This window comes from Ascaphus truei, chromosome 4 (genome assembly GCF_040206685.1).
Source record: "Ascaphus truei isolate aAscTru1 chromosome 4, aAscTru1.hap1, whole genome shotgun sequence".
NCBI lineage: Eukaryota > Metazoa > Chordata > Amphibia > Anura > Ascaphidae > Ascaphus > Ascaphus truei.
In genome coordinates this window covers 395896232-395914639 of record NC_134486.1, presented here as the reverse complement: position 1 = coordinate 395914639, position 18408 = coordinate 395896232, and the positions used below count along the sequence as shown (strand labels likewise).

Here is an 18408-nt window from a genome sequence, read left to right as displayed (position 1 = left end):
TTAATGGTAAAAAAAAAAATGTAAGAGCACATTCACGTCTTGGGTCCCCAAACCTGCCTACCCCTTAATCCACAGCATACAGTGTGCCCACTGCAGCCAGGGATTCTGGGTAATGACATGCAAACGAGCACTCGCAGTGTCAGTTTTTGCTTTTGATCCATTTTAACATGGATCCCTATAAGCTTGGGCCTGGTGTATTACACAGCTTTTCAGCACAGGCTAGGTTAAAAGTACATGGCCAGTAACCCTACTCACAGGCAGCTGGTTCAACCTTTTGGGTCTCATCATTGTGAGGCTGGCACTGGCTTGGTAAGGTGAAGCTGGAAGTGTCTACAAGCGTAAGAGTGCTCATTTGCATGTCATTTCCCAGAATCCCTGGCTGCAGTGGAAGTATTGTACGCTAAGAGATTATGGGTAAGGGCAGGGTTGCAGACCAGTCTGAGGCATGTGAACATGCTCACAAGTGATATTTTTATTTGCTATAAAAAAACTTCAGGAGGATTTTGGCAGCGAAGCATGTTATCTTGACAAAGAAAAAGAGCAAAAGCAGTTTTTAAACATAAAAATAATTTTGAACCTGTTTAAAGCTGCCGTCCTGTCTACTATTTACTTTCCTTTTTAATGTTTTTAACCTATTGTACCTGATGCGGGGCTACCTCGGGTTCCAGAGGTGAACACAAAATGGGCGCTGGACTAAGCTTCTTCCGGCGGCCAATACAACGTCGTAATGTCATCGGCAGAGACAGTTGGGACCTTCTGTTGGGTACTCTGCGGCTATATTTGTTTTGACCGGGGAGGGGTGGTCTCGAATCCGCTCAGAGAGATTCTTGTGGGGAGGAGATTTTTTATTTTTACTGAGTACGTAATGCATTTTTTAAATTTTATTACAGGAAGGCTATTTGTCCAATCCAAAGACCATGTGGGAAAGCTATCCTCATGTTTACCTCCCGTAAGTGTGTCCTATCATCTCTTAGCGCTGGTATCCACTAACCTGATGAGGCAATCGTCATATTTCAGAACATGATGAAAATGGCTGACGTTTCGACCCACAGGGGTCTTCTCCAAGGCACAGAATGAAAGGCGTCTATCCGGGAAATGCTGCCGAAGCACTATTATTTATAGAACAGCAAATGTCTCGATTTTGCTAATTATTTCCTCTTGCGTTACCACCAACCGTTAGCAATGCGTTGCAGGCCTCTCTAGCAGCTATGGGGTTAGTCGGACCTTCAGAGGTTACGTGAGATTGCTGTAAAACATCTAATCATTTCATTTCTCTTCAGTTTCCAAGTGAAGTTCTTCTACCTGTGTCAGCTCGCCTACTGGCTGCATGCCCTGCCCGAGTTATACTTCCAGAAAGTGAAGAAGGTCAGTAACCCTGTACTTTGTTGACAAGCGCAATCACATACATTAATCTTCTTGGGGCAATGACCACGGTGTCTTTGGTATGCTAACGGGAAGAATACAGACTTGCTCTTGGTGTAACATGGGATGAGGCTATTTCTAGGTCACTGCAAGGTCAGTAACTGCACATGTTGTTGGCTCAACACACCGCGTCATTGCTGTGAAATAACTGGCAGAAACCGTTTTAATAAGCTTTCTTTGTTGAAGTCCTAATAGGGTGTAACTTGTTACTGAGAAATGAAGGATCAGGCTGTTAATGTCCAGAATTGGACAATGCTTGTTTTCTGACCCGCCTATGGCTTTGCGTTTTAGCTTTTAACCCTTTTGAGTGCCGCAGGGGTCGCGGTGCCAGAGCCTGAACCGGCCCTTTGTGATCACGTGTCCGCTCTTCGGGGTGATGACAGAAAGGAGGAGCAGTCGTCCTCAGCCGGCCAGGTGGCCGTCAGTGCTCCACTTAAGCACAGAACTCCATCTACCCTAGAAAATGAAGAAATGGCATATGAAGTAGCCATGGGAGTGCCAGACCCCATCACTGGCTATGTCATTGGGCACCCAGAGGTTTAACAGGGATTCTAGCGGTAGGGCAATAACGGTAGGGGGGGGGACTAATCCGTCATGTGTTCTGCAACCCAGGGAAAAATTGCTTGTGTTTTTTGGGGCGATTGCGTCCTGATTTTCTATGACACTCGGGACGCGATCCCATAACCGCCGTGGGAGCCAGAGGGGCCCTCAAAGGGTTAACCATTTTTCAGCCACAGGGACTAGCTACACATTGCAGGGCTCCTCTGGCAGAGAAAGAGGTAGGAAATTCATGGCGATAACAATGTTTATTGCGATTTTTAAATATCTGTCAATAGGGGATGGGGGGTAAACCCATCATTAACTGTTTAAATTAATTTTCAGAATAAATATTAAAAATAAATATTTTGAAAGGTTTTCCTTGTAAGTCAAATGTGTTTTGTTTTTTTTTAAATAACATTTACAAGTAAATGAAACATCTCTAGTTCCTCATGGATGGGGTAAGTCCGGAGCCAGAGCAGGCGACCAGTAACACATTCATATAGAAACCTAGGTGCGTTCACCTGTGTATAAAGTTATTGGCGAGCCATAAAACCTGCAGTTGGCTCCGTGACGAGAGGTTTGTGGATCGCTGGCCTGTAATTCTTGAGGATAATCGGACACTAACATACCACACGCATGTTCCCCATTTAGGCATGACCTGCCATTGTAACGTGCCAGAGGACTCCCTAAAGAAGGCTACAGGGGCAGAGTTGTGCTTCAGGAGACTTTTATGGTCGACATAAACATGACCTTTACAATGCCCTATTAGCCTGCTGTGTACGCTATGCACGTACGCCCGTTTTGTAGGACCAGATCGCTCCGATGGAGAGGCCAACTGCATCCAAAGGGAAGCTGAGCTCACTCGAATAACGTTTCCTGTATCCGGGGTTGGAGCACGTCATGTGATCGCACCAGATCACCACGTGATGGGGAAGTGTCGGGTGCCTGGCACTGAATAGGTTAAAGCAGCAATCCCAGTCTCTCTATTTTTTTATCAGGATGAGAAGCAGGCGGCTCGTGGACTATTTTCAGCTGCGGGGACTCCCTGGTTCCTGGGATACATAAAGTAGCACATTTCAGTCCCCTCCCGGGGAAACAAAATGGCAGTTTAAATCTCCCACATCACGGAGACCGTAGGAAGCAGCAACGTCATCTGTTGCCGCTTCCTATTGATTGTGAGAGAATTTAGCAAATTGCAATTATTAAGTGAAATTGCATTGCACATAGATTTAATGCTGGCGAATGTCTTGCGTACTCTGATGCAGACACAGCTTCTTTTTTTTAGTGGCTAAAGAAAGTGTCCATTTTGCCTGTCACGCGAGCTCGTGTGAAAGGTTTGCACATAGTCACCACGGAGAGTTGAAAGATATGGGAAATGACATTAATGTCTATGGTACTGTATCTTGAACGTCCTGTGTCTTAAACCAGGGGTGGGCAAACTGGGGGGCGTGAGATTTTCTGGGGGGGCAGGCGGGTGCAGCACTCACAGAGGCCCCGTGCTCTTCCCCAAAGCATTTAAATTACATGCTGGGGGACTGTGAGGCCTCTGTAAGTTCCCTTACCTTGTCTCCAACGGTTTTGGTGACATGACGTCGCATGACCCCGCTGTGTCATTCGACGGCGGAGACAAGGTAAGGCCTCGTTCAGGGTGCCAGAGGCAGGAGTTGGAGGGAGGGCGTTCGGGAGGGAGGGCGGCAGTCTGCTGGGCGATGTGTGTTCATCCTCCCCAGCAGACTGTTTCAGGAGTTGAGGAGGCGGGGAGGGGGCGGGGCTACACACGGCAGCTTAGGGATCCAAGTTGCAGTCATGAAATCATTCTCAAGAATGATTTCATTGGCTGCCGAGGTCCCAGTGACGCTGCTGCAGCTTCAAAAAACGAATTTTTTGTTTATTAAAACTGTAGCCAGCGTCAACTCCGGGCTTCGGAGACAGGGCAGCTGCTACCCTGACAACCACAGTTCACTTTAAATACATTGTATCCCACGGCCGCACGCACGTCAGCACGCCCTCCCTCCGAAGCAGGCACCCTGAACGAGGCCTAAGGGGGAGGGGCACGAGCAGGGAAGGAGACCAGACAGGGAGGCACCGAGGGGGGGGGGGGAAAGTTTGCGCACCCCTGTCTTATACAACAAAAATGAGGCAACATGTATGCCCCCTGTACCTCCTTTTTTTTTAATGTTTATAACTTCTGTATGCGCTGAAAAAGAAAACGTGCCATTTCTGGGGTACAGCTTTCCTCGGAAATATATCGGCATAAAGCAGGAGTTCTGTGATTCTCTGCGGGGAGATGGCCGTAGTGAAACATACAGGGTGTGCGCTGAACTTGTGTTGAGGACAAGGCGAGGAAGATTTTATACAGCGAATGTGTCCGGAGGTTAAGCCCAGCATGAGGTTTGTAATGGGCAGTTGTTATTTCCCCAGTGACACCTGTGGGAGGAAGAGAGGGAATAATTATAAGGTACATGGCTCCAACTCGTAAGGGGAAAGAGGCAGCGTGGTTTGTAGCTGCTGGCAGGGGCTTGGGTGGTGGGGGGGGGTTCACTGTGTCAGCTCTTGTGGCCCGTGGCCCTCACACACCAGATGCATGTACTGCACACACACACGTCCGCTTCTTGCATAACATTGGCACACACTTGTGTATTAAGATGTATGTATATTTTTTTAACGTGTTTATAAAACAGATGCGATCCTCCCTTTCTTTTGGTTTGATCTCCTATTTGAAGGAATTAACTATTCATTCAATTGATCCAGGTAGCGCCCCAGTTCTCTCCCTATCAGCTACACTCACATGTATGATCTATATGTCTCTATCTATATGCCTAGGGAAAGGTTATTTTTTTTTTGACCTCACATTCCTTGCTGTAGCTGGCGCCCCATGTGGGGTAACGCGTGTGATCCTGTGGCAGATTCCGTTGTGTCGGTGAATTTAGTGCTGGGGAAGGCAGCGGGCGCTCGGGGTTGAAGAAAAGGTTTCTTTGAGTATACATATTCCTCCAATATGTAAACAGTATTCAATAAAGAGACATTTGTCTTCCACTTCCTGAGTGCGAGCTGCCTTCCTACCACTGAATTCCATCTACATACACAGAAAGTGCACATACAGTATATGTTTGTGTATACACGCTCCACACACACTGATCTGCATGACGGGTAGGATTAAGGGGGAAAGTAAAATGGCCTCCCATGCGCAGGCTGGGAGCTGGGACTCCAGGGGGAGGAGCAGCAAGTGCATTCGGGCTCAGTAGAAGCCCCCACCCACCTGGGCCGGGAAAGCTGTTGCACATTTTCCTACAAAATGCATATTTGCTGCAAAAATGTAGCCCGTTGCATTTTTTGCAATGTTGCTTAAATACTGGAAGTCGCCAAATAAAAAATAATAAAAAATATGTGAAAAATTATTGCGAAATTCTAACTTTCCCCCCCGCAAATAAAAATATGACTTGTGGGTACATTTGCTTGTCTCAGAGAGGTCTGCAGCCCTTCAAATACAACATCAAAGAGCATCAATTCTTAAGATAAGTAGTACTAATTAGTGAGAGAACGCAAATTGATAATGCAACCCCTTTACGTTCTGAGGTGCTGCTCCATCAAATAGACCTTCCATTTGGTCTTTCAGGAAACTGTGGACAAGAGTTGGAGCACAACTCCCAAGAACCATGTAAGGCAGGGGTTCTCAACCCCAGCCCTCAAGATCCACCATCAGGTCAGGTTGTAAGGACATCCCTGCTTCAGCACAGGTGCCTCAGTCGAAGACTGTTCTGGTATAGCTGCTTCCGTGTCACGTGATGATTCTCCTGTCCCATGATGTGTGGCATCCGCGTCACCGTTGGGCAAGTAGGACCTCCACTCGTGCGCACACCCTGCAGGCTTCAGCTTCCTCAGTATAGAGTCAGGCTGCTCCCTCTTCCCTTTATACCCTACTCTATCCAAATTGATTTAAAGTCAAAGTGCAGTGGTTTGGGGAACAAGTGGAAAGGTCAACATAAAAACAAGGATTGGTAACATGACCACACATGACATGGATTTGATTTAAAGTGCATTGGGACAGCATCAATAACATACAAAACGATGATGGCATTAAATGGCACAAATACGTATGAAGGGAAGAAATCAAAATATACTTTACTCCCATACATATTAATGAACAATGAGATAAGCATATATCGAACACAAGAACAAAAAATTCTACTCTGTTAACAACTTTTATTGACTGGATGAGAACTTCACTCCTGCAGTCTGTTGATGAAGCACAGTCTCAGGTGTCTTTAAAACGGCCCAGATCACTGACTTCATTGGATTTGCAGACTGAGCGTTTCATTGATTATTCAGGCTCGTGTCTCAGAACTTGGGGGTTCCTCATCGGAGGAATAGACCCAAGTAGACGCGGGTTCCTTTAAGATGGACGCTATGGACAAGCTCATTAAGAAGTAGTGATTGACGATGAATATTGAGAACACCAAAGAAAAACTGGTGGTCATGGACAAGGCCTTTTTGGCTCTTAAAAAAACTTTTTCTAGTCACAGTTCTATTAAGGACATTGTCAAGTTGGAATGGTCATCACTGGTAAAAGACGAGCATTGACTAGAAAATTCATGAAAATGTACCCCTTCAGTGAAGAGGAATTCCATTCAGGCTAGTAGCTAGATCCTTGGCATATACTATAGCTGTGAGAAGACTGCTGTGGCTTAAAACATGGGCGGCAGACACCTTGTCCAAGAATAGACTAGTGTCTTTACCTTTATGAAGGTGCTTATCTCTTCAGAGAATCACTGGATAATATTATTTCCAAGATGGCTGGAAGGAGAAATCAATGTTTGCCCCAGCAAAGAAAATTATGGCTTTAATCATTTGTCAGGCCTCCAAGACAAGGTTTTCAGGATGCAAAGTCTTATAGACAAGGGAGAACTTATAATCGGAATTGGAATTCATGACAACAGAAAACCTGGGTCCTGGGCCGCTCTGATCAATGGCTTCATGGGGGACCATCAAGAAGCAAGACTCCTGAAGGGACCTGGGCGCCGGTCAAGGATACAACGTCAGTTTGGGGCAGACTGGCAGGATTTCTGGACCAAACAGACAACTGGGTTCAGCAAATTCTAGCCATGGGGTATTCCTTGAGTTCCTGGAAATGCTAGGAGTTTGCTTTAAGGAATCAGGCCTCTCAAATGATCCAGAGAAGATCCTGCCCTTAAAACAAGCGGTTCACAATTTGTTAGCCAATATGGAAATTCAGCCAGTTTCGCTGAGTCAAGAGTTTTTATTCAATCCTGTTTCTAGTATAGAAAGCATCAAGAGGATTCAGAGCAATTTTGAATCTAAAAGAAATCAATGTCTTTCTCAAAAAACGTCACTTCAAGATGGAGTCCTTGAGGGCAGTTATAACAGTGATGGAAAGTGGAGCATTTCTAGCTTCTATAGACTTAAAGGATGCTTATGTCCATCTTAATATATAAAATCGAATGGTTAGTGAGGTTAGTGCTATCTGCGGTGAATCTGATTGGTCCGTGACTCATTGGCCAAGAGGTACGCCCCACTGTGACATCACCTCCTTCACTCTCACACACTTGCAGTCACACCACACGGCCAGAACCTCTGAGGACTCCTTGGTACACAGTCACCCCCTCACACTCACACACTCAGTGTCACACTCAACACTGTACACACACTCACACTCAACCCTGTACACACACACACACAGTCACCCCTGTGTACACACACATTCACACTCACCCCTGTGAAACAACAACCTGTACACACACACACACACACACACACACACACACACACACACACACTCTCAGCCCTGTGTACACACACTGTCAGGCCTGTGTACACACACACACACTCTCACCCCTGTGTACACACACACACCTCCTCCGCTCACCTCTCCCGGCGCTCCCGCTCCCCTCATCTCCATCCCCGGCGGGGGAACAGGCAGCGGACCTCGCGGCGCCTCATCTCCATCCCCGCGCAGCGGACCCCCTTCCTCCCTCGCGATGCGCCTAAGATGGCGGCGGCGCCGAGTGACAAGATGTCCCTGTGCACACGCGCGCACATTACACCCCCTCCGCTCACCTCTCCCGGCGCTCCCGCTCCCCTCATCTCCATCCCCGGCGGGGGAACAGGCAGCGGACCTCACGGCGCCTCATCTCCATCCCCGCGCAGCGGACCCCCTTCCTCCCTCGCGATGCGCCTAAGATGGCGGCGGCGCCGAGTTAGATGTCCCTGTGCACACGCGCGCACATTACACCCCCTCCGCTCACCTCTCCCGGCGCTCCCGCTCCCCTCATCTCCATCCCCGGCGGGGGAACAGGCAGCGGACCTCGCGGCGCCTCATCTCCATCCCCGGCGGGGGAACAGGCAGTGGACCCCCTTCCTCCCTCGCGATGCGCCTAAGATGGCGGCGGCGCCGACTGAGAAGATGGCGGCGGCCGGAAGTAGTTCCCTCGCGGCGCCGAGTGACAAGATGGCGGCGGCCTGAACTACAGCTAGGTGTCGCGTGTGTGTCGCTCTAGGTGACGTGTGTGTGTGTGTCTCACTGTGTGTCTGTGTGACAGTGTGTGTGTGTGTGTGTGACACTGTGTGTGTGTGTGACACTGTGTGTGTGTGTGTGTGTGTGTGTGTGACACTGTGTGTGTGTGTCACACTGTGTGTGTGTCTTGCCCCCCCTGCCTTTCATGCCCCCCCCGCCTTTCACGCCCCCCCCGCCTTTCAGGCCCCCCCCCCGCCTTTCACGCCCCCCCCCGCCTTTCACCCCCCCCCCCCCGCCTTTCACCCCCCCCCGCCTTTCACGCCCCCCCCGCCTTTCACGCCCCCCCCCCGCCTTTCACGCCCCCCCCCGCCTTTCACGCCCCCCCCCTGCCTTTCACGCCCCCCCTGCCTTTCACGCCCCCCCTGCCTTTCACGCCCCCCCTGCCTTTCACGCCCCCCCCTGCCTTTCACGCCCCCCCTCACGGCCTCCGGGCAACGCCGGGTATATCAGCTAGTATTCCAATAAAAGAATGACACCGTTGCTTCCTGAGATTCTGAATAAATGGCTATTACTACCATTTTACAGATCTTCCCTTTTGGACTGGCCACCGCACCCAGATCATTCACATTTGTCTGGCAGTGATTGCAGCATTATTGAGACGAGACAAAAAGGCGTTTTTGTAGTCCCATACTTTGATGACTGGCTAATCAGTGCCCGGTCAGAGAACGTTGCCAGGGATCATGTGCGCATAGTGCACGGCATCTTAGTAGACCACGGGTGGATCATCAATCTAAAGAAAAGAAGGCTTGCATCAGCTTACATTCTTCAATTTTTAGGTGTCATATTCGACACAAGGAAAAATCTAGTATTACTCCTGACCTCCAAGAGCCACAAGATTATGAAGGAGGCTCAATTGTTCGGAAGCCTCACAAGAAAATCAAGGCCTCAGTTCATGCAAATAAGAGGACTTCTAAATTCAGTCACAGGCCACTTGCTTTGGTCCACTTTTCACATCAGATCACTTATAATACATTTCCTCCACTGTGGGAGACACCTAAATCTAACTCCATAATTCAAGCTATAGGGGTTACCAAACTCAGGGGGAACTCAGTCAGCAACTTGTGCAAGGGCAAGTCTTTGATACCTCTGGCCTGGACAGTATTGAACACTGATGCAAGACTCTTGGGTTGGAGCGCAGTTTGTCCAGATCAGGTGATCTATGCACTCTGGACACATCAGGAAAGATGTTTGCCAATCAATGTATTGGAAGTTAGTGTGATATTTTAAAACATTCGAGGACTTCAGGCCTCGTTGAGGGGTTAACTGTTAAAAAAATAAAATAATATAGATCCTATATATATATATATCTATATCTATCACTGACATGGGGGAACAAATAATCTGAGCGTTCTTTCAGGAGCCTCCAGAATTCTAAACTGGGTAGAGAAAGAGATTCCATATTTCTCCGTAGCCTTCATTTCTGGAGTCAGAAATTACAAAGTCAACATTCTCAGCAGGCATTCTATTCACCCTGGCGAATGGGAACTAGAACAGAAAATATTCTCAGTTCGTTTGGTAATGGGGCCGACCTCATAGGATCAGCTGTCAACAAGAAAGTTCAGATGTGTGTGTGTCATGATGGCACGACCCAAAAGCCATAGCCAGGGATGCGTTCTCGATCACTTGGGATTTCCAGCTCTGCTTCATTCCCCCCCCCCCCCCATTCCCTCTGCTTCGAGTAATGAACAAAATCAAGAGACAGGGCTCAGGTTCTCATAATAGCCCAGTATTGGCCCAGAAAGACGAGGTTTGTGGATTTATAGAACTTGTTCATACAGGAGCTGTGGGTTTTTCCAAGAGTCCCCGCATTATTGACTCGAGGTCCTCTTTGCTTCCCAATCTACAACTGCTCACATTGACAGCATAGAACTTGAAAGGATGTCATTAAGGGCACAGAGTTTCTCCAATTAAGTTATATCAACACTTTTTTGCACTCCAGAAAGCTAGTGACTTCTAGAATCTTATCACATATGGAGGACATTTAAATGTTTGTGTAAATTACAAAGAATCCACTGCAGCTTGACATCCTTAACATACTGGACTTCCTTCATCGAGGATTCCAGAAAGGTCTAAATCCAGCATATTTTAAGGTGCAAGTATCGGCATTAGGTGCATTCTATCATACACAGATTATTTTAGATCCTATGGTTTCTAGATTTATTAAAGCAGTGTCTAGGATTAGGCCTACTTTTAGGATCCCCGTTCCATCATGGGATCTGAACCTGGGAATACAGCAACTTGCTTCTTCCTTGTTTGAACCAATTATCGAGCTATGAGATTACTCCCAATTAAAGTAGATTTCCTAACCGCTATTACTACAGCACGTAGGGTTGGGGAGCTCCAGGCTTTATCATGTCGAGAACAATTTTTTCAGATATACCAGGATAAGATAGTGTTGAGGACTGCCCCACAGTTTCAAACCAAAGTAGTATCAGACTTTCATATCAATCAGGATACTATGGTCACCTCATTTTGTCCAAAACCTATTTCTGACAAAGAACGTCAATGGCACACCTTGGAAGTAGATAGGGCTTTAACAACATATGTGCATAGGTCTGATAGTATTAGGAAAACCTCTACATTGTTTGTTCTTTATGATGGACCCAGAAAGGGTCAGACCGCTTCCATATCTAGATGGGTTGAGGCAAATAGAATAGCAGGATAATATCCTTCTGTAGGACTAAAGGCCCACTCTCTACTAGGGTCATCGCAGTTTCATGGGCAGAAAAAGCTCAGACCTCTGCCCAGAAAAATGTGGTCTTCTTCACATAATACTTAGAGCACATACCATCTTGATGTTCACTCGTGTGAAAATTGGTTGAAGGGGCTTCAAGTAGTTGTTCCAACGGTGTAAAGAAGTTCTTCCAACAGTTTTAGGATTGATCTGGTCCTCCCATTAGCATTTCGCTGCCATAGAGGACGTAGAAGAAAAAAAGGAAATGTACCTTCTGATATTTCTGTTTCTTCACTTCCTCTATGACAGCGTACTTCCCTCCCTCGAGTCTTCTTATATTTGACATATTATGTTTTGTTCTTCCTATTTTAGAGCTCTGACAGAAGTTAAAGCAGCAGAACAGGCTGCATTGCGTTTAAATTATCTTTATTTTCTAAACTATTTTTATAACTGGAGAGGGAGTTTATCAGTGAGTAACGACACTGACTGGCATTGAGAGTTTGAAGCAGGGGAGTCTGGTTCAATTCCCGGTGTCGGCTCCTTGTGACCTTGGGCAAGTCACTTTATCTCCTTGTGCCTCAAGCATCAAAAACATAGATTGTAAGCTCCACGGGGCAGGGACCTGTGCCTGCAAAATGTCTCTGTAAAGCGCTATGTAAAACTAGCAGTGCTATACAAGAACATGCTGCTGCTATTATTATTATTATTATTATTATTACTACAGAATTGGAGCATGGGTCTCCGGAGCTGAATAGGGTTAATTTCAGCTCTGGGAACCCCCTGCTTTCATCGATATTTACCTCCGTAGTGGGTGCCGGTATCTCTGTGAAGTTTAAATGTCCCGGTCACGCTAGCCAGTAGGAAGCCGCAACGGATGACGTCACTGCTTCCTATTAGCCCGAGTGACGCAGGATATTTAAAGCCGCCATTGTGTTAGGCAAACAGTTTCTCTGCCTGCAGAGACCGGCACCGCGACGGAGGTAAGTATCTCTGGAGGCAGGGGGTCCCCGTAGCTGAAATTAACACAGTTCAGCTCCGGCGACCCCCTGCTTCAATACGGTAATAAAAACACAATGCAGCCTGTTCTGCTGCTGTAACCTACCTAAGGTGAATAATGCCCACTCATGTAGTGGTCACACGAAGCGCTTGTCCTACCAGCTGTGAGGAGGAGGAGCTATCCCATTAGTATTTGGCTGCCATAGAGGACTTGAAGAAACAGAAATACTGGAGGGTACATTTCCTCTTTTTATTGGTTTGTGATATTTCTGCCTGGGAATGATAGAGAAGTCATGGGACAATAGGGGACAGCTGAAGTGTTCACTAGGTCAGCCCTGTCAGCCACAAGTAGGTCTTTTTATGCGTGTTGTGATTTCTTTCAGGAGGAGATCCCCCGCCAGTTGCAATATATCAGCCTGTACCTGGTCCATATAGCAGGAGCCTACCTACTGAAGTAAGTCCTCAGACACTGGGAAAATACTCCCTGCCCTCTCTTACTCTCTCCTCTCTTACTCTCTCCTCTCTTACTCTCTCCCTCTCTCCCTCTCTTACGCTCTCCCTCTCTTACTCTCTACCTCTCTCCCTCTTTTACTGTCCTTCTCTCCCTATCTTACTCTCTCTCACCCTCTTACTCTCTGACTGTTACTCTCTCTCTCTCACCCTCACACACACTATCTCTCTCTCGCTCTCTCAATCTCACTCACACCCTCTCCCTCTGTCCCTATCTTACTCTTACACTCTTACTCTATCTCACCCTCTTACTCTTTCTCACCCTCACACTCTCTCTCTCTCTCTTAATCTCTCTCTCACACACTCTCGCTCCCTCTCTTACTCGCTCCCTCTCTTACTCTCTCCCTCTCTTACTCTCTCCCTCTCCTAATCTCTCTCCCCCTGTCGCCCTTCCCCCTCTCGTTATCACTTGCCAAGTTGGTCACGTTTTATTTTCCTCCTGCCCTCTTGTATACAATTCTCAAATAACAATTTAGAGCTGTTACTTCTACTGTTCTCAAACACTTCTATGTCAAGGAACACTTCAATGTTAATAATTGTCTGCGAGACCATTGAACTTAGCTTTGTCCATGTATGTACAAAAATGAAATATACTTCTAGATATACTGGATCTGTTACCTAGTTCTAATAGGGAGGCTTTAGAAGTCGTCACAGGCCTCGGTTTGAGAATGACTCCCTGCATGAGCTGCAGGAGTTAGTCATTTTATTCCGGAGTACGAGAGCTGCTGCTGCTGCTGCTGCTGCTGACCTTGTATTTTCCTTTCCTCCCAGTTTGACGCGCTTGGGCCTGATCTTGTTGCTGTTACAATACGTGGCTGAATTCCTTTTCCATATTGCACGGCTCTTCTACTTTACGGACGAGAACAACCAAAAGCTGTAAGTAAGTTTGTGTGTATCTGTAAATATGTACTGAATGGGACAAGTCGCCGTGTCCGGCGGGTGCCAATTCTGATAAGTTCCTTCCGCCTTCTGTAAAACTCCCTGCGACAAAACACAGCGCACAACGCCTCAATACGTCTTACTCTAATATTTATGTCCTCCCTCCCTTTTATCTTTGGGGGGAGTAGGCAGGGGGGGGCGCAGCGCAAATAGTTTGCACACCCCTGTACTAGTACATCGTTATAGACTAGCTCAGGAGTCTGGTCCGTGAGTAACCCTTTCACTGCCAGTAGGCCCAGCAGTGCATCGCCAAGAAACTACTTGCGGTTTCCCGGGACAGTGAAGAAGAAAGAGGGACATTACCAATTGGTGCTGGCGCGGTGGATAATGGGGCCGAGCGTCCATAGCGTTCCAACTTCACACGCCGGCTTTTTTTGTTCATAAAACTTAAATTAGAAGCATTCTGGCTTCTTATGTTGTCTATATATCGACCTATTCCACTTTAATGGGCTAGAAGGTGCCTTTCAGCTTGACCCTGCTTGCAAAATGAGGCCCTCAATGTGCAGCTCCGTGTACTTGATTTTCAGATACACATTTTGGTTTTTATTAAGGTAACTTTAATTTCAAACCTTTTCTTAAACGGAGAGCAGCGATCATTTCATTATTATTTCAAACTATGTGTTGCAAATATCTGCGCGTAAATTAGGCTTTTGACTACTTTTCTTTAATCCCGCACAAGTTCTAGGAATGAAGCCTTTGCCGTTAAATGCATTTCAACTTAAATTTGATTTGTTTTAAAGCAGCAGACAAAGCAATATCCTACATGTATTTTTTTCCCCTGTTTTTTAATTCAACTCTGAATTACATTTTTAATGTATCGAACATTTTTTGTTTCTAAAGTAACCATTTACAAAGTCTCATCCCCTTCCTCTTCTGGAACAGACTCTGGCACACCCCTTTTTGAGCCCTGCCTTCTCTAGCTGTGCACCAATTGTATCTAGTGACTGTCTGGTCACATTATCTTCTCCACCAAAATTGGCATCTTTGGTCCTCTTCTGCTGCACTGGTATTTAGCGAATTCCCAAGCCGAATCTTCGCCAATCGATCACAGGAGAACGGATCGATCTGCAACTTAGCTAATTACTTATCATTGTGCGGATTGTATTGATGCACATATTAAAGGGGAAAAAGTTAATTAAAAAAAAAAAAAACAGCAGCTTCGACTACTGCTTTAAAAGGTTCCAAAGATTTATAAAATAACCACAATCCATTAATACAAAGTACCGTTTTGTAACAGGTATACAGTAATATAATTCAAAAAGAACCATCTGAGTTCTTCATGGATGAAATTCTAGTGTGCAAAGATATCCAAACCTCACCAGTCTCTTCCTCCACGTACCAGTTCTAGTATAGAGTGTCCCAAACCTCACAGGTCTCCTCTACCTACCAGTTCTAGTATACAGTGTCCCAAACCTCACCAGTCTCTTCCTCCACGTACCTGTTCTAGTATACAGTGTCCCAAGCCTCACAGGCTCTTCTTTATGCTATAATTGCATCTACTGTATGAAAACCTCCTATGCTTTGTGCATTGTTTTTCTGTGTTTCACCCCAAACATTTTTAGGGAGGACTGTAACTTTGGACAGGCTTCCCTGTGCCAGTGGGTGATTCTGTGTCCTTCTTGCAGATTTAATGCATGGGGGGTGGTGTATGTGACCACTCGGCTCTTTACGCTCACACTGTCGGTTCTGGCCATCGGATTTGGCCTCGCTCGGGCAGAGAGTCACTCGTTTAACCCAGACAAAGGAAACTTCAACACGCTGCTTTTCAGGTAAGTGTCTCTCTGCTTGTAACATATCATGTCCTCTGTAAATAATCACTGAAGGACACATGTCCATGTACGTGGTCCAAAAATGGTGTGTATATCTCTTTCTCTGCATATTTCTTTTGGTCTGTCTCCTCTTCCACAATCTCATGGCCGCAGTGACTGGAGACCGTGGCACTCCCATCTGCAACTGAAAAACACGGGGGTCCCTTGACGTTCCCCTTAAACGTTGCATGTTTTTTAGTTGCCTTTGTCGCAGCGATCTGAGCGCTAGAGGACGACTTTCCCTTCCATTTTAGAGAAGCTTGGGGAATAGTTAAATATCTGCGATAGGGATCGCTTGGTCCCCGTGCCAAATTGTCTGTGGATCTAGACATCTGGGCTGTTACGTTGCTATGAGAATCTCCTCACTGGCAGCGTGTTGTTGCTCCTGGATAATTCAGCTGGTGGCATCTGCCTGTGTCTCTCCAGGATGTTTGTGCTGCTCCTGATGTGCCTGTCCCAGACCTGGATGATGTGGCGGTTTATTCACTTCCAGTTGCGACGCTGGCGCGAATACTGTAAAGAGCAGGCGGCCAGGAAGAAAACGGCGGCAGCAGCTGTTGTGCCAAAGCAGCAATCCAAGCTCGTCAAAAGAGAGTCAGGTGAGGGGGTGGGGGGGGGGGGGCAGGCATGGGTCAACAAGGGGCAAAGAACCCAAACCAGTGAAATTTGGGAGACAAGCACTTTTTCTTTTTTAATGGGATGATGCTGACATTAACCCTTTCCGTTGTGGCATCGTCCTATTGAGTGGCACCCTTGACGCTGCCGCCAGAAGTCCCTCGAGTTTTTGCTCGTTCCCAGTGTAGATTGTGACCTCAACGCGCTGTGAGCTCGAACGCTCTCTTCTGTTCCAGATGTGGCGAGGTGGACCTGGGGCATGTGATCGCTACCCTATCACATGACCCCGGAGTTGGAATGTCCAATTGGTTAAAAAGTTTACTATAAATATCAGTGGGAGCAATTGGCTAACCAGGGCCACTGCTAGTTATCTATGGTCTAAACCACTTGTGGTGAGCGTTATTCAGGGCAACTGATAACATTAAGAATGCGACGTCGGTGCTGAAACAATTCCTGCCCAATGTGTGATCAGAACGAAACCATGACGCTGTTCTGATACCAGCTCACAGGATACGATTTGAAAACAATTTCTCGATTTCATCTGAAATTACTGTGGGGGCCCACAAGGCAAATAATGGAAACATTTGGAATGAGTTGTTTAATAAAAAAAGGTGGTCAACAATTCCAAAAGCAAGAGAAGGGACGAAATAAGACATGGACAATAAAGAGTAGGGTGAAGGAAGACAGATGCACCAAATAATTATATACTGATAGGGCAGCACATATAAAGTACAAAATAAACATTTATTCTAGCCTGCTTTTTAAAAAAAATCCAGCTTTTTTGGTGCCTAAGGTCCGTGATGAAGGTGTTTAGGCACCGAAACTGCAGTAAAATGTGGCTTATTTTGTACTTTTATGGTGTGCCCTATCGGTATAGAACTATTTATTAATAGGGTGGTCCCACCAATGTCATTAGGGGCTGATTGATGTCTGCTAGTGATCCTGATGTAGGAGATGTATTTGATTAACTCTGTCTTTGCCGGAGGGATTGGCAGCTCATTGCAAAGCAGGCCTCGAGGGTTAAAGCACCAGTCCCCTGTAAAAAAAAGGTTGAGGTCATATTAAAATAAGGTAGAAAAAACAGGGATTTCTACATTAAATAAAAAATGGGATTTAAATAGCCGCTTACCTCATTCTCAACCAGAGTAAGTATTAATTACATTTAAGTTTTGGTCATTTATTTGGGATGGGGGGATATTTTAGTTTCTTTAATCTTGTAATAAACCTTTTTATGTTTTCTGAAGAAATTCTTTACTTTTGTTTAATGGTAAAAAAAAAAAAAGCACGCCAGAAACGTCCTTGTGGTTATTTGTTTTTTTGGGGGGGGGGGGTGGGAGGGGAGGGGGATGGCTTCCATTGTCTGTTACAGAAAGGAAGCATTATGCTGACTATTGACTATTCTAACGGCGTCTCTGTTTTTGCCCCAGGTTATCATGAAAATGGAGTAGTAAAAGCAGAGAATGGATCCACACCGCGACCGAAGAAAATCAAAATCCCTTAAAGCCAAGCCCTCGGTGACGGGAAGCGAGGGGTCAGGGAGCCCAGGACTAACTCTGCACCCCTGCTTTCTGCCGCAGCCGTGCCTATGTGGGCGAAACAATACAAGTGCCTTTCAGAGTCCTCACTAGAAACTATTTTGCTATATTAAAAAAAAAAAACACCAAAAAAAAGCATATCCGGTGCCGAACTTGCCTTCCACCCAAACATGGTACATTCAAGCCTCGGAAAAACGGATATTCCTTTTCTGTTCAGTGACCGGAATTTCTCTATTCTTGTTAACTTTTGGGGGGGGGGAGGGGATTTTCTTCAACTTTTGTGCAGTGAGCGTTTTCCAAAGCCAGCGACCCCGTCGAGCGATGTATGTGGCGCACTACCTCTTCCATGGACCCCGTAACGTTAGAGCTGTACAAATATGAAGCATCAGGGCCAGCGTCTGAACAGATCGCATTCCATCCTGCCTCACTCGACCATAGCTTGACTGTGGACCGTTAAATGCCAGATCAGTCAAAAACAAGGGATCGCTAAATTGAGGATTTGATTTGGTTGTCCCTCCAATTTATCTGGCTGCCAAATGGTGGAAATTTGTCGTACGGTCTTAATAGGCACTTTTAGCTGGTAGACTACTACGCGATTGGGAAGCCTTGCCTAGCCAAGTGTTGAATCCTACACAGATTGGTAAGGGCTGTGTGGTTACCAAGTCCATCAAATACATTATTTTGTGGGTAATTACCCTTCCGTTACATGCATTTCATTCACCATCCAAAGGTCCTTCCATGCTTCTGTTTTTAGGAGAAGATCCCAGGATAGAATGGAACAATATCTGATGCTTATTAGAGCCTCGGAAGATTAAATTCAGCTCTGTCTTTGTCGCT

At 46.4% G+C, this 18408-nt stretch overlaps 1 protein-coding gene across 1 annotated transcript in view; it reads left to right on the top strand.

Moving 5' to 3' along the window:
- Nucleotides 1-18408, top strand: part of TRAM2 (translocation associated membrane protein 2) — a 51543-nt gene that overhangs the window by 32008 nt on the left and 1127 nt on the right. Inside the window, exons 5-11 of the mRNA XM_075598599.1 lie at nucleotides 891-949; nucleotides 1281-1365; nucleotides 12548-12618; nucleotides 13446-13550; nucleotides 15239-15382; nucleotides 15848-16020; nucleotides 17464-18408. The exon at nucleotides 17464-18408 is cut by the window's right edge and continues 1127 nt beyond it. Coding sequence (XP_075454714.1) covers nucleotides 891-949; nucleotides 1281-1365; nucleotides 12548-12618; nucleotides 13446-13550; nucleotides 15239-15382; nucleotides 15848-16020; nucleotides 17464-17537 — 711 coding nt within the window. The 3' untranslated portion in view covers nucleotides 17538-18408. The remainder of the gene's footprint in view (nucleotides 1-890; nucleotides 950-1280; nucleotides 1366-12547; nucleotides 12619-13445; nucleotides 13551-15238; nucleotides 15383-15847; nucleotides 16021-17463) is intronic.